Here is a 17,339-nt window from a genome sequence, read left to right on the forward strand (position 1 = left end):
TCAGTAATGTTTTCCTAGCTGCATATCATAAGTCTAAGAAAGGATCTAATTGAACAAGGCATTTATAATGAAATACAATTAAAGCAGACCTGTAATTTTATCTCATTTAATATAAGGGAAGGTAACTTACCTGTATGAGCTTCCATGACGAAAACTTTGCCCACAGATACTACAAAGATGAGGTTTTTCTCCGCTATGTATTCTCAAATGTTCTTTCAAAGTAGTTCTGTGTTTAAAAAATTTTTAATTACATATATATACATATATAATATATATTCCAGAGTTCTTAATCTTATATTCTCTCATATAGATACACCCATTATATTTCTACTAATGCCACTGTACATAGTAAATGCAGATTTCAAATCCTCTATTAGAACTGAGAACTACAGTTTAACCATTACTTCAGCAAGCATTTTGCCAGAACACCTGTAGTTCTAACTTTGAGAGTTTTTCTACACACTTAGAGGCCTGAATCAGGATGGACAAAGTTATTTAGGGAGAGAGAAGTAGAAGGAAGTGTTCCTGACTTCTGTGGGCTTTTCCACCCACTCTGACTGGTTTTCAGGTCAATGCCCTATCAGGTGACTTCACAAGGCAGACCATGAGCAGAAGCTCTGCCAGCAGATGGTGCTCATGTACAAGAACCACCAATACCTGACAAGTGTTTGTCAGGAGAGGATGCCCAGCTCTGGCAAACACCCCTGCAGATATTCTAAATTTATGTATAAAAGCAACTAGAGTAAACAAAGAAATGTTATCTTTCTTTGTTTTGTTCTGTTTTTCTTTCTTGGCTCACTTGATTATTTTGTTTTTATATAAGTTCTATAAGGGGGAAATAAATTTATAATCCACATAATAAATTTATAATTTTCTAATCTGTAAATATGATTTCATATTAAGTAGCATGATTTTCCAACTCTCCTGCCATATTCATAATTTATCTTATGAAATCAGTGTTTCTAATTCTAAGTTGAAGGCCATGAATCTTAAATATACTGAAAGTTTTAAATTTTGCATAGTATTTCACAATGTAATTCAAGCTGATGACAAATTTGTAAGCGTCCTGCTTTGCCTTCCTAGTAATGAGGTTACAGACATGTGTCACTAAACTTGGCTTCAAAAATACGTAAAACTTACACCTGCTTTTCAAGAACAGCATTAAACATATGCTCAGGTTAGGAATTTGAACATTACCATACTGTCAAATGCCTCACTTATCTTATTCTCCTCTTCTCTCCTCAGAAATAACTACTTATGTTTATCATGTCTTTCTGTTTTACTTTTCACACACACCCTATTATACAAGATAGCACATGCTTTTAAAAATCTGAGTTGCACACATAGTCCTAACAATATTGTCAATATAATAGATCAGTAAAAGGTCTAAAAGGTACTATGAAGATTGTCTGTGGATGGAATCCATCTGTAGATTTTCCAAGAGTTCACAAGGCCACCCTGACATTCCAGTAGATAAAGTAACAAATAAATAGGATGTAGTAAACCAACAATCTAAACCTGAAAATCCTGGCTTCTATATGACTTCTGTAATTTTTTTGTCTTTTACATTTTAAGCAAAAACATAATCCAAGTACCTAGTATCCTGAGTTATCTACTTCCTATAACCCTTATTAATAATCTATAACACATGTAAGTGCTTCAGCTTTTCTGAGTGTGCAATAACATTACCTTTCTCGTACTGACTTTCCACAAATAAAGCAAGTCCATTTTCTCTTGCCACCATGAGTACATTCTATATGGCGTTTCAAATTTCCAGTGTCATTGAATTGACGGCCACATATATCACATGGAAAGGGTCCTAAAAAAATTTTAAAACACATGTATTAGAAGTTTAAAAATAGATACTATGTTAAATTCAAGAGAAGTACCACAAATTTGTTCCTACCAACATCAGGAGCATAGGCAAAATTTCTAATATACTGAAGTTATTTGTTTATATTCTCTTCCCTCCTAGGTTGTTTATTCCTGAAGGGCATTTCTAGACCTTAGGCCTAAGTACAATATTTTATATACAAAAAAATAATATAAGTCCGGAATACACTATGTGTTCATAATTTAAATGGCCAATTTCTAGTTTCAAACTAGACTGAAACAAAGTAAGAAATACTATATGCACAGTTTCTATGAAAGAGGCAATGGGAACTTTTAAAAGAATAAAAAGATGAACAGTTCATGATTTGGAAATAACCTGCTGCTCATACATAACAATTGGTCAGTGACACTGAGAACACTGAAAACAAATGTGACACATTTCTGCCCACTCTTACAATACTAAAACCCACACTTGTCGTGGTGATATACTGACCTCTCCTGGTTCTGCATTTCACCATTTTACCAAATAAGGAACTTGAGACAATAAGTTCTACTGAACATCAAGCTAAAAGAAAAACATGGTGGAAAGACACACAGTAGACACAGCTCAAGGAAACCATCTATGTGCAAGATGGTGTCTCAGAATTTGCAAGAATAAACTGGAGAAGAAATTATAAGGAATTAATCATAACAGCATAGGGAAAAGATATAGAATTTGGACAAGGACTCAGAGACTATTTAAAACAAAACTGATCCATGGACATAGGATATTTCTACATTAGAAATGAGATAAGATTTCAAAAGTTGTATCACTACCAGGCATGCTTAACATATTCTTATTTAAAATTTATATTTCTTTGTGAGATTTGAATATATTAACTCATTCAACAAAGATTTATTGATTCATTTTAAGGACTGTAGAAACTCCCTCCTCAATCCCTGCACTGAGAAAAGAAAAGGCCTCCAAACAGTCGGGGAAAAAAAGGCAGTATCTGTGCAGCTGAAAGTAAAGCGATGAGATGTAGTCACAAAGAACCTATTACGACAGGCAGGAGCTGAGTGAAGCACTAACCATCCATTCCTAACATCTCTTTAACCCGTTAACTCTATACAGTTGCTGCATCCAGCAGGGTGAGGAAGAAACAGCATCCACCTGCATGTTCAGTTACTTGTTAGGGTTCCTCAAAGAAAACAACTTTAATTTTTTTCCCTTATTGGATCTTTATTTATGAAGCTAAGCTAAAATCTTACCATTAAGCAACACTTCAAAATAACTTTGTACACAGGATAGAATTATAAGATCTGGCTTTTAAAAGTTAGATTATCTGACTATAAAATCTCACACTTACAAATGCAGATATATTAAAAGTCCTCCATAACACTCCCAATCATATTACGTAGATCTCTCTCTAACTCAACAGAATATACAATCATAACATAGACAGCACAAATGTATTTTTGAATACAATCAGAGTTGTTCCAGGTAGATTGCAGCACTGGCATCACTAGCACCATCAAATAGAGCAGGCCTATAAAAGCAAGCACCCTGGAGCATGGTTGGGCTGCTTCAACAATCTCTTCAGGTGATGGGACTTGCACTGTTTCTTGTGAATCACTCATCTGAAGTTTACAACAGTTCACAGCAAAAGAAGTATAGAGGTTAGGCTCAAAACTGGTCTACTACATATGTCATTAAACATTCCCTTTGTGGTCTATCCATTGTCTTTATGGTGCTAAGGATGGATCTTGTGACTTCCTATGCCATGCATCTGCTCTGGTACTGAGCCATATCACCATCTACCATTTGTTAGCATCATTATGTAAAGGGGGAAAGAGCAGAAATTCTCAAGCCAATTACCTATACGGTTTATCATGTTTGGTCTTTTTCTTAAGTATTATGAAAAATATAAGCCCATTATTTTATTTCAAAAATAGATTTTTCAGAGTTCTTAAAAATAATAACTATAATATCAGAATAATAACATATTCAGAGAAAGAGAATGCAAACTTAACACCCATTACATATTACCTTTGTAATGGCTGTTTCGGTTGTCAACTTGACTACATATGGAATTAAAACTAAAATCAAAAAAATGGAGGACACAGCTGTGAGGGATTTTTACTTAATTTGAAATAGGAAGATCCACCTTTATTCTAGGCCATACCTTCTGCTAGAAGCCTATATAAGGACATGGAAGAAGGAAGCATTTGCTCTTTGCCTGCTTGTTCTGACTTTCTACCAAGTCCATTCCTTCACTGACTTAGAAACTATTTCCAGTGTATACTGAATATCAGCTGAGATATTCAACCTTGGGGACTGAGCAACTTCTGAATTCATATTTCCCATTCAGAGCCAGCCACTGTTGGATTAGCTGGACTACAGCCTTTAAGTCATTCTAATAAATCTCCTAGATAGGTAGATGGGTAGGGAGATAGGTAGATAGACAGACAGACATTCATTTTATACGTTGCTACTCTATAGAACCATGACTAATACAATCTTGTTTAATCCACACAGCAACATTTATTAACTTTGAAATATGAGAAACCTACAGCTCTATGAGCATTCTTTCAATCATCTTGTAGGTGGCTGAACATAAATAACAGTAAAAATATCTTCACTGTGAAGTCTTACACTTCATTTACATGATACCATAATACCTATGAATTCTTTTCCTAGTAAATGTCACCTTTTACAAAAATTATACACAGTAACTAAGCATGTGTGAGCAGAGAATTGTGATTTACTGGCCTGCTTGATTACACTCTGCACTGTAATTTAATCTGGAGCCATAATCTCCCTAGACACTAAGACAAAACTCATTACATGGCTAGCAGCTGTTTAATAAATGTGTACTACTTTGAATGTTCAGTGCCTTCTCCTAGAGTATTTTTCAATGTCCTTTATAACTAAAGCTTAACACATTAATTAAATTTCACTTTCTACCATTTCTGGGAACACTTCCCTAATTGAGATGTAATATGATAGAAAAATAAATAATCTTTCAACAAGCAACAACAAAAAAAATCCAGTTAAACCATTTTTAGAAACTTCCTATTCAAGAGTTAGCCAGCTCAGCATATGCCGATAGGAAAGAAACTATTATATAAAACAAGTTACTTTAACTTTTAAGCTCTAAAATAAGAATACATAGTGGATTAAATTTATATCCTAGAACTTCTATCTGATACTCTTCAAATAGTGACTACTAAACGATACATTTACTAGAAGTTAAAATAGAAAATTAGAAACAGATGGAGGTAGAATCAATATATTAATTATAAAAATCTCTTTGTCAGGATACTTTAAGAAAAAAAGATCAGCTTTAGTTTTCAAATCAAAAAGAAGGGAAGCCACTAATTGTCCAATAATAAGTAGGTAAGTACTAGGCTGGGGAAACGAGTAAGAACATTTCCTGAGCAAGAATGAAGATCTAAATTCAAATCCCCAGAACCCAGGTCAAAAGCCCGGAGAGGACAGCGCATCTGTGACCTCAACGCTGTGGGGCAGGCAAAGACAGAAGACTTGCTGGTGCTTGTTGGCCACCAGCCTATGTCCAGGCTCAGTCAAAGATACTGTCTAAAGGAATTAAGGTGGAGAGTGGCAGTACAGGGCATAGAGCATCTTCCTCTGGCTTCTGCATGCACAATCAGGTACACCTGCAAATACAGATGTGCATATACCACACAGTCACAAATGCACATTCACAAAGTAGTTATTCCTGGAATAAAGTATAAAAATAATTTCCTCACATGTAATGTGTAATCATGATGTCTCTAACTGGAACTTTTAATATATTTAACAGCTATTTTTATGATGCCTTTTTAGAACTGCTAAGATTGAACAACTCAAAAACCACTTAGAAAGGGTTAAGCTAAAAAATAAATATACTCTATCTTCTAGCAATAAGCAGCTTTTTACATTATAATCACAAAATCAAATATGCCTTGAAACACAATATAACCTTGAAGTTATCTAACAACAAGACATACTCTTTTATTGAGGCACAATAGTTCAAGGTCCCTTAACATGTTTTAACTGACATAATTTTAAAACCCTGTTGTATCTAAAGACAAAACCCACAAAAACGAAAATGAAAACAAGCCAAGCTACTCACTTCTATATTTGTCAATATCCATTTTAAATACACTGACCCAGAAATTAATACAATTTTCCAGATCAATTCAAAAATTGATTACTACTTTAATTCTGAAGAATATACACTATTAAAAAAGCTTAAATCTCCATTGGTTTTGTCAGCTCATTATTGGTTCATACCATAGCCTCTGTCTAAAAAGCCTCTGCTATTAAGCCCATCCACATGAAAAGGAGTTTGGAGGATGGACTGCTTCATAATCAAGTAGTCCAAGAACTAAAGTCCACCACTCTGCATTTATACATAACTTTAAATTTGTCTTCAACTATTGTATGACCTATACTTTTAAAAGTATATATGTTTTATTCTCTAGTATATGAATTACTCTTATCAGCTTCATGCCATCTATAAAGTTATTTACTCACATTATTCTTACTTAGTATAAATTATTATTCAAGCTACCAATAAAAGAAATATGACTGAAAAGACTTCCATGTGGGATGACAATAAATCATTATGAGGATTAACTTTCACAAATTACCAAGCCATACTTTCAAATTTAAAATCTAAGTCTCCTTCTTACCATAAGCATTAGGGAAGAAACTCATCACATAATATTTTATTCCAAATATGCTAAGTTTATTCATTCAGGAAAAGTTTTTATAAAATCAAATGCCCTATATCAAACACTTAGTGAGATCTATACAATGATCAATTGTGAACTGTTTATATCCTCTGATATTTTTGCTATTCAGAACAAAACCAAGCCATATTTGCTGATCTACAGGAACATACATAGTATCACTCCAAATAAGTACAACTCCCTTTGCCCTAATTCAATACCAAAGTTCATCAAGAGTGTTTCAATAATCCTCTAGAAGAAATTGCTTAAAAACCCTAACAATATTAGCAAAGATATAAAGATGATTAAAACAAACAATGATAAAAATATGACAAAACCATGACAAAAATGAAATAATAAACAACTGCACAAATGTTCCTAAGTAGGAAGACTCAATCAAGCACACCAGGACTTCTGATTTGATAGACAAGATTAAAGACATCCCAAACATTCCTGATAAATTATTTGAGGGGTATCAATAAATTACATTTTTTTTCTTTAATGTGGTCTCTTCATATAGACAAAGTTGGCTTAGATTCACTATGTAGCCCAAACAGTTGCAAAATTATGCTGATCCTCCTGTCTCAGCTCCTGAGTGCTGGGACTTGGGCATGAGTCACCAAGCCCAGCCTGAAAAGCTGATTCTCATGTTTATGTAGAACAAGAACTCCAGAATGGACAACATAATACTGAAGTCAAAAACAAAGTTAGAAGACCAACACTAACTTACTATAAAGCTGTAACAATACACACAGTATGCAGGAGAGCAAATAGACTCAAACATGAAGCAAACTGCCAGAGAAGTGAAGGCCACACAATGGTCTATAAAAAAAAGTGGAGCTAAAACTATTTGACAACCTTGTACATAAGAAAGAAACTAGAGACATCACAAATCTATAGACATAGTCCTCTACAAATTGTGTCCTGTGCAAAAATGAACTCAAAATGGCTCATCAATCTAAATAGAAAAAAATAGAAAATTTTGAATTTTGTTCCATGACAGAACCTTGTCAGTACAATGAATGACAAGCCAGACACTACTAAAGTAGTATAACAAAAAATATACTAAAGCAATCTAAAGGGACTGAAGAGTTGGCTAGATGGTTAAGAGCACATACTGCTCTTCCAGAGGACCCATTAGGTTCCCAACAGACATGTTGGATAGTTTACAACCACTTGTAGCTCTAGCCCCAAGACATCCAACACTCCACCCTCTTATGGGCACACACAGCATGAAAACACAAACACAATTAAAATAATAAAAAATAAATTTCTTAAAAAAATAAAAGAATTTTCAAGCCAGAGAGAGACACAGAACATGGAAACACACACACACACACACACACACACACACACACACACAATTAAAATAACTCCTTTTAAAAAAAAAAAAAAAGGATTTTCAAGCCAGAGATGGTTCAGCAGCGATGGGTGATAGCATTTTGTATGCTGTGAATGTGTGTTGCTCTGACTGGTTGATAAATAAAGTTGTTTGGCCAATAAGGTTAGGTGGGACATTCCAACAGAGGGAAAGGAAGGAGAAAAGAGAAGCTGCTGGCCGATGCCAAGAGAAGCAAGATGTAAAGATACTGGTAAGCCACAAGCTACATGGCAAAGTATAGATTTGTAGAAATGGGTTAATTTAAGATGTAAGAGCTAGCTAGCAAGAAGCTTGCCATGGCCATAGTTTAAAAATAATATAAGCCTGTGTGTGTTTATTTGGGTCCGAGTAGCTGTGGGACTGTGGGGCTGCAGGAGCCAGGTGGGACTACAGAAATGCTACACAGCAGGGAAAGGTGTTTGCCACTAAACTTGATAACCTGAGTTCCGTCCTTTGAGAGTCACATGGTGGAAAGAGACCAACTCCTGTAAGTTGTCCCAATACCTCATCAGAGGCATACACAGGGACATGTGACACACACACACAAACACAAATACCTAAGTATTTTTAAAAAGCATTCTCAAAACTCAACAATAAAAACAAAACAGCCCCACCATAACATAGAATTAGAGACTTGACAGACAGAGCGTCAAAGACAAATGACAAACCCGAGAAAAGACGTTCCACATCATATCTCCAGCAAAATGCAAATGAAGCAATGATATAGTAAGCAATTATTATGGTGGCTTAAATACAGAATTCTCATAAAACCAAATGTTAAATGCTAAAGTAACAGGAGCTCTAATCCAACTGGTACAACCATTTTGGAAGACAATATGGTAATTTCTAACAAACTGAATGTATTCTAACAATCCAATAGACCTTTTCTTTATGTTCTCAGATTTTTATCCCAGCAAACTGAAAATTTCTCCACAACAAAACTTGCAAACACAGAACTACAGCCATTTTATAATTAATCACCAAAACTTGGACATTAATCATTTTTTAAACTGTACCATGTGATGGGGATGCCGATGTGGGATGCTGCTGGACATACAAAGGCTGATAACCATGTGGCTGGGATGCCGATGTGGGACAATGCTGGACATACAGAGGTTGGCAACACAATAACTATCTGCACCTTCTCAATTTTGTTATGAATTTAAAACTACTCTCAAACAAGAGATTTTTTTCAAGATCATAATATAATTACTCCATTTCCCCCTTCTCTTTACTCCCTCCAAACAATGAAGTTTTTTAAGAGGAAAAAGTACAGTTTAACAGTGGTGAGCTCTTCTACATCAGATAATCAGTAACCAGATGACTACTTTACGAAAACATAACTTACCCAGATGGAACTTCTCCTGATGCTTTAACCGTGCAAATCGGGATTTGAAATGCTCTTCACAATAGGTACACTTAAAAGGTTTGTCTTGTGAATGCAGAATCATGTGTTCCTCCAAGTGTGGTCTTCGAGTAAAAGATTTCTTACAAATCTAAATAAAAGTGCATATAAAATGTAGCTACCTTAATTTGAGATTGAACTAAAATATAAAACTCATAATACAGATAAAACATACAAATTTAAGTAAAGAGAAACATCTTCCAACAGAAAACTTACCAAAGTATTATCAATTTTCTAACTGTGCTAAGAAGGGGGGAAAAATAAGAAACACTAGAAGCATTATAGTTCAGAATTATGTTAAATTAACCTTAAAGTTAGACGAATTCCCACTCATTCTATGTTTAACAAGGCTATAACATACTGTTAGTATCTTAATCCTAGACAGCAATTTCTTTTCAAAAAGGAGATTTGTTTTTATTTTACTCATGTCACTGTTTGCATGTATGTATGTGTACCACATGCGTGCCTGGTGCCCACGGAGGTCAGAAGAGGGCACTGAATCCCCTGGAGATAGTTTTCTGATAGTTTTATGAGCGGGAACAGAATCTGGGTCCTCTGCAAGAGCAGCCTTTTGAACTAATGAGCCACCTCTCCACCCATGGATATCCATTTTTTAATCCACAAAATAAAACCAAATTTGTATCAGGAATAAAAAGATTTTTTTATCATTATTATCATATATTTCACTAGGATTATCAATAACTAAATCACAGAAAACCCCTCAACTTTTATCTCGAAGTTCTCAGAAATAAGAAAACAGTATATAAAAATACAATATGCGGCCAGGTGGTGGTAAGTGCACACCTTTAATACCAGCACTCTGGAGGCAGAGGCAGGCAAATCTCTGAGTTCAAGGCCAGCCTGATCTACAGAGTGAGTTCCAAGGCAGCCAGGTGTTCACAAAGAAATCCTGTCTTGAAAAATAACAAATTAAGAAAAATAGTGACGTAAGTCAGGGATTTAAAGAGTGAAGCTGCTGCAGCAACAGATAACAGCGCCAACTAGGCACAATTCCAGGACTGTTTCATTTAGTGCTCAGAAAGGACTACAGAGCAGACATAACTAACAGGTAACAGATAACAGCGCCAACTAGGCACAATTCCAGGACTGTTTCATTTAGTGCTCAGAAAGGACTACAGAGCAGACATAACTAACAGGTAACAGATAACAGCGCCAACTAGGCACAATTCCAGGACTGTTTCATTTAGTGCTCAGAAAGGACTACAAAGCAGACATAACTTACAAACAGCGTCCTCATTTTAGACTTGAGGATGATAAAGCCTAATAATGTGAAGTGGATGTCGTGTGCAGAGTCAAAGAAACTAACTTCAGTTTCCTGAAGCTGTATTCGGAGAACTAGGGACAATTCTGCAAGTGTGCTACATATGCAAGTTAATCTCTAGAATAACAATGTAAATGATAAGCATTATTAAATACTAAACCATATGCAACTAAATACTGACAAAAATCCTTAGGAGTGTGACAGACTAAACAGAAATTCTGTGCTACTACTCCCACTGAATTCCTCTCCCCGCCACTCTATTCTAGAACTGACCATTTAACCAACAGCATGTGGCAGACGTTATGATCTGCGACCTCTAAGGCCTTGAGTAAACTTCTTGGTATGAACATTTACACACACATGTATGCATGCATACACGTGCGCGCGCGCGCGCACACACACACACACACACACACACACACACACACACACTTCTCCTCTCTGTCTCTCTGTCTTCTCTCTCTCTCTCTCTCTCTCTCTCTCTCTCTCTCTCTCTCTCTCTCTCTTCTCTGAGCCTAGCTGCTATACTAAAAGGGTGGAGGAAACACAACAGCTTCAAGGAGAGCAAGAAGGGAATCTCCTGATCTATCCTTACTAATGCTAGCCATCAGGTATATTAGTAAGTCGCTGTGAACATGTCCCAAACCAGAAAAATTTATCCTCTAATTTATAACAACTGCGTTACTATGACTGACATAGCACAGAACCAAAGAAATACTTAGCAAAGCCTTGTTCCCAGTTTGGATCCCTGACCAACCAAAAGGGGAAAACAGTAAATCAGCACTCTAAGGACCCTTGAACTTCAACATGGTGTATGATACAGCAACAGACAACCAGGAATGGAGGGGCAATTTTAACATTCTATATTCTACCATAGTAATGCTAGGGATCATTAAACACAAAACAGAGTGATTTTGCTAACTGTATGCAGGGGAGAGACCAAGGAATAATAAGAACCAAAATATGATGTCCATTCTGAGGCCTATTATCTGAAAACTAACATGTTTGCAGGAGAAGCTTTAAAAAAAAATTGTTTTCCAGTAACTTTAAAAGATTCTAAAACTGAGATAAGTTCCATTACTTTAAACCTAATTACCTTTGTTTCCCAAAAGACATTACATTTACTTTGATTTTCTAATAGAAATTACAAATTCTTACGTCACATTTCCAACTTTCACTCTTAGTCTTCTTGATGGAAATAAATTCCTGTGCATTTTCAGGATGAAATCTATCAAAAAGAGAGAATATTAGGCAAACTATGCTAATTAAGTCTATATTTCACATTAATCTGTCAAGAGTGATTTCAAGAATCAGATACTAGCCCAGTGAGGTACATGCCTGCAACCTTATACTCAGAAAGCTGATGCAGGGTGAGCTAGTATTGATGGCCAGCCTAGGCTACAAACCAAAATTCTGCTTTAAAACGCAAAAAAAATTAGGTATTAATTTTTTAGTTTTGGTGTTGTTATTACAGGGTCTCACTCTATAACCCAAATTGGCCTTAAATTTACAGCAATCCATCAGCCTCAGCCTCACAGGTGCTAGGATCACAGTGATCAGCACCTTACCCACCTTAGGTCTGGAATGTCCTTATAAACACAGGTACATGTAGTAAAAATATAGCTTCCCTCATTTTAAAGATTTTTATGCATATAATTAAGTTACAAAGAAATTAAGTAAAGTATATTTAAATGCATTCCTAAACAAAATCTACATCTGTACAGATACTTTAATTTTTTGAGTTAGTATTCAACACTATATTAAATATAGTCACAAACTTTTTCACACTAAAGAAGAATATGAAAACTAATTTCTTAAGAGTTTTAAACCATGCATTTCTGAGGACATACTTGTCAAAACCAAATTAAAAAAATAAAAAGATGATCGCAATGTATCTTCAACTTGACATTATGGGCCAAATTCCTGTTGCACTGTCAAATGGTTCCTCTCAACAATGGGAAAACATGAACAGACTAACATTTGCTGTTGTTCTGTTGACTTGTAAACTCTACAAAACCATAAAGCAATGACAGAACTGGAAACAAGCACCCTGTAGACATTTCCGGTTCCTTTTGTCTACATTGGAAGGTCTATGACACACACACACACCAGAAGCAGGGGAGTACTTGCCTCTTGACGTGCTTGGCCAGGGTCTTCTTGCTGGCGTGGAGCTTATTACAGTAAGGGCACTTGTGCTCCTTCTTGTGGAACTCTACTTCATTACTGTGCTTCTTCCTGTGCACAGTTAAGTTAGACTTGGTCGAGTAACGCTGGTGACAAATGTCACACTCGAAAGGCTTCTCACCTGTGTGCACACGCGTGTGGCTCTCATATTTCCCTGTAAGGAGGAAGAAAATTAAGTTCAACAAATCTGCTGTGCTGTGACTGAAATCTCAGAGAGGAATGAAAATTTTAATAATTTTCATTGATAATTATAAATAAGTTTAATAAACTTAATATATACACCCTTAAGTTTAATAAAGTAAATATATACACCCAAATGCATATAGGGAACTAAAAAGAAAAACACGTAAATTTCTAACTCAAATGAACCTCAAAGACTCGGCACTTCAAGCTTACTGTTTAAAATATACTTTTCCTCAAAAGCTTCAGTCATTAAAAAAAAAAGTATTCATGTATTTTAAAAACCTTAATGTCTGGTAATGCCAGGCTGTGGTGGCGCACACCTTTAATCCCAGCATGCGGGAGGCAGGGGCAGGTTGATCTCTGAGTTCAAGGCCAGCCTGGGCTACAGAGCAAGTTCCAGAGCAGCCAGGGATACACTGAGAAACCCTGTCTCGAAAACCAAAAATAAAAAAATAAATAAATTAAATCTTAATATCTAAAATTTTCCTGAAAAAGTGTTGACAAATTCTAAATATTGAATGTATTTTTAAATGTAAAACTAATCTTTAGGAAAATATCTACTCATCACTTAACATTTATTATATCTACAATTTACTCTTCCTATGCATACCCACAACTCAGTGTTCAGAATAGGTAGCTCTTATTCAAATATTATAAAGAAAGAAATGTTGACTTGATTTGTTACTTTCTTTTCACAGGAGGCATTCTAAGAAGAATGCAGCAAACCTAGAAGACTTAACCAATGATTGACAACACAATCCACTTGGCTAAGAACTCCTTAAGAAACAAGGAAATGAAGGGTGATTGTGTGCTTAATACTGAATGCAAAATCCAACACACACAGGTGAAATCTAAGCAAGTAACAACGCTGAACAGGCATAAGAGGCACCCGGAGTCATACATGTGACTTAACCACATGCTTAAGCTCTCCATCTACTCAGAATGGGAAATACAGGTATTTCTAATAGAAATGACCAAGAAATTGCAACGACTGCTCAACAAGAAAAGCACAGTGAGAAAGGAAGCAGACAGGTGCATACAAATGGCTGAATTTGTTCACATTCCAATTTAGCATAAAATTCTTACCATCACTACGCAGCATATTAATTTTTACATTTCTGAGGCAGAAAAACATCACAGGTGAACACAGGCCATGTTGGATCTTTGCACCAGGACACAAATCTGTCTCCTTAAATAGTAGAATATGTGACCTGGGACAAATAACTTCTCTGCTTCAAATCCTCCTCATCCAAACAACAAAATATGTATAAAATTTTCTGCAGAATGATTTGATCCTCTTTTTATGTACATGTATCAAGAAAACATCAGTCAGTGATTGGCCACCTTCTCAGTTAGCTGTGACCTAAGTAAGCTAAAAATTTAGCCTCTCCTTGGGACCTGAATTAGTAAAACTTTATGGAATTTTATATAATAAATGAATTAATATATACATGATACTTACAACATTCTAGTACCTAGTAAACACTAATAAATTTTAGTCATTATTATTATTAGCATCTTTAATAGATTCTCAGGATTGGAAAATAATGTATCAACTTTCTAATGCACAAATCTCATTTTTGGTCCCAAAGGGAACCAATATATATATATATATATAAATTGAAGTAGTTGTTTACTTTCTATAAACATATTACAGCTGTTAAGATCTTATACTAACTAGTATTTACTAGCATTCTCATTCCATTTAAAATCAAGACTTTTTTTCTACTTGGAATAAAAATTAAGATATATTATTGAATATTAAGACCATAGAATAGACAAATTTTTTCACCTTCTTAGACCAGCAGTCTTAAAAAGGGTTTTAAGAATGTTTAAATTTGTAAGAAAAAATTTAAACTTAAATAGCTCAAAGCGGGCAATCATGTGTGTGGGGTGGGGGTGTGTGTGACTACCCATGCACATACACACACGAGACCAGAGCAAACTAGGTGTCCTCCCCAAGCCCTCTACCTTGCTGTCCTTTCTTTTTTTTTTTGGAGGGGGGGGGGGCGTATTTAGAGATAGGGTTTCTCTGTGTAGCCCTGGCTGTCCTGGAACTCACTCTGTAGACCAGGCTCCAGGCTGACCTTGACTCACAGAGATCCACCTGCTTCTGCCTTCCTTGTCGTCTTAAGACAGGTCACTCAATGAACAGTAAGCTTGCCCTTCAGCTAATCTGCTGGCCTGCCAACTCCTGGTATCCACCTGTCTCCACCTCTCAATCCGGGACATACAGGTACACACAGCCAATCCCAACTTGCATGTGGGACTCAACCGAAGTCCTCAAGCCTTCATATTTTAGAGCCAGTCCCCAAACCTAATGGTTTAAAATCCTTTTGAATAGAGCAATTGTGTGATTTTCTTTAATTTGCAAGATTTTTATAATAAAATTTAAATCATTTATAAAAGAGAAAAAGTAACAAAATAAATGTAATAATGTCAAGAGACCAAGATAAATTTCTACAGCATTACAAATCACAGATATGAAAAACTTAAGTTACAAACTCAAAGTTTATGCACATCCCTACTGCAGAGCCCATTGTCTCCACGGAGCTGAAATTTGGAACAACAACAACAGACAAGCCTGAGGGAAAGTTTGACTCAGAAGATCCAAGTGGGTCTCCAGAGATTTATCAAGAAAAACAAAATGTAATCCCCCAATAAATCTCATGTTTAAAGCAACTGGCAGGAGTTTAGGGGTGAGAAAGGGATACTCCTCGGCAGAAAGAATATCTACAGTCTACATTCATTTCTCCATATTTGTGAGGAAGAGATTCTAGCAACAATGCATAAAATCATCATGTTCTCCTCAAATTTACCAGTCTCTATGTAAAAAACAGGAAACATCATATACTGAAAAACTGTGTAGTTTTCTGAATCAAAAAGTAGGAGTCACAAACCAAAGATGTTTTCACATGAATAAATTTGTCTTGATGTGGTTCAAAATTTACTTCCTCATATGGCTCAGGCAAAATTATTATTTCCAGACTGTACGTGCAGTTTTGGTGAGAAGCATCACTAAATTACCCTACCATATTCCCACCTGACACAGCTCCTCTCTATCGCACCTATTCATCTAGCACATCAACAAAATCGTCAGCTGTAAATTAGAAAAGTACACCATTGTTACAATTTGCTAAGAACCAAGTGCAATCCCTATCCAAATAGACTAAATAAACTCATGTTTAATAAAGAGTGAGAGGGGATACAAAATACATTTTGTCTCTAGAAGAGACTGTGATTTACTCCAAGCAAAGACTTTAGTTCTGTGAAAGGAAACAAAAATTCTAAATTATCCAAATTTCCTCTCTTACCCCATCTGTCATGTCTCTATTCTGCTTTTTACCCAGTAGGTTTTTGGTATAAGGGGCAGCAAGGTCAAAGGACTCTTATTTGCATGAGAATTGGATGAGAAATGGACAGCTGGTTGCCTCTGGAAAGACATAACTAGAAGAATAAAAGAGCCCAATAATGGAATCCAATTTTTCGGTTATGTATTGTGCAGCTAATGGTTCCAGCAGAAATCTCAGAGCTTTTCCCTTTCCCTCATGAGCACACTTTATGGCAGCCAAGCAAGGAGATGACAAAGAAGACCAACAGGACCCATACAAACCAATGGGGAACCAGATGACGTCCTTTAAACTTAGTCCAAGGCAGTACGTGCTTACTGGCAAATGTTAATGACCTGGAATATCCAAAGCATACTAACAGAGCACAAAAGTCTATAAGCTTCAGCCTCAATTTAGTTAGACTAAAAAATTTTAAAATGGACATTTTAAACTCCTGTAAAAGGGATGATCGTGAGATAAGAAAAATGAAAGACAGCTATAAAATTGTCTTGAGATCAGGCAAACATTCACAGTTTATCTTCTACATACTCTTCTTTCTACCTGTCACCAGCTGCTCTGTGGACACTCACCATAACCACTGGTCTACCCTCATCCCACTTTTCACTGCCAATGTCACTCGACTTCCAAATCCAAGCAGCATTACGCTTCTGCCTCTACTATATGCCCCTTCTTGCCCCTCTGCCTTTCTCATTTCCTTGCCCAGTTTCCTTCTTCACACTGAAGCCACACGATCTGGCTGTCATTCTCTCTCTGAAGCTTCCCCTCCCCAGTAGTTTCATCAGATACAACAGAAACTCCTCTGTATAGCATTCAAGCCATCCCGAAGCTGGCTTTCCTTATCTGGCTACTCTTAGTCCCTGTCATTCTCTTCTAAGCCTCTTTACTTATCTGAAAGACACCCACACCTTAGCCATTTCTAGAACATACCATTCCTCGATGCCCTTACACACTGATCCTTCTACCTTGTAAACACCACCCTATTTTAGAAGTTTCATGTTCAAT

The 17,339-nt window shown here is 36.0% G+C and overlaps 1 protein-coding gene across 3 annotated transcripts in view; it reads right to left on the minus strand.

The window, feature by feature from the left end:
* Nucleotides 1–17,339, minus strand: part of Zbtb41 (zinc finger and BTB domain containing 41) — a 33,984-nt gene that overhangs the window by 12,810 nt on the left and 3,835 nt on the right. For all 3 annotated transcript variants that reach the window (XM_036202717.1, XM_036202716.1, XM_036202718.1), the window contains exons 3-7: nucleotides 12,751–12,958; nucleotides 11,779–11,848; nucleotides 9,282–9,429; nucleotides 1,690–1,819; nucleotides 131–226 (exon numbers count right to left, since the gene is read on the minus strand). In XM_036202717.1, coding sequence (XP_036058610.1) covers nucleotides 131–226; nucleotides 1,690–1,819; nucleotides 9,282–9,429; nucleotides 11,779–11,848; nucleotides 12,751–12,958 — 652 coding nt within the window. The remainder of the gene's footprint in view (nucleotides 1–130; nucleotides 227–1,689; nucleotides 1,820–9,281; nucleotides 9,430–11,778; nucleotides 11,849–12,750; nucleotides 12,959–17,339) is intronic.

The sequence above is a fragment of the Onychomys torridus genome, chromosome 11, assembly GCF_903995425.1.
Source record: "Onychomys torridus chromosome 11, mOncTor1.1, whole genome shotgun sequence".
In the NCBI taxonomy this organism is placed as follows: domain Eukaryota; kingdom Metazoa; phylum Chordata; class Mammalia; order Rodentia; family Cricetidae; genus Onychomys; species Onychomys torridus.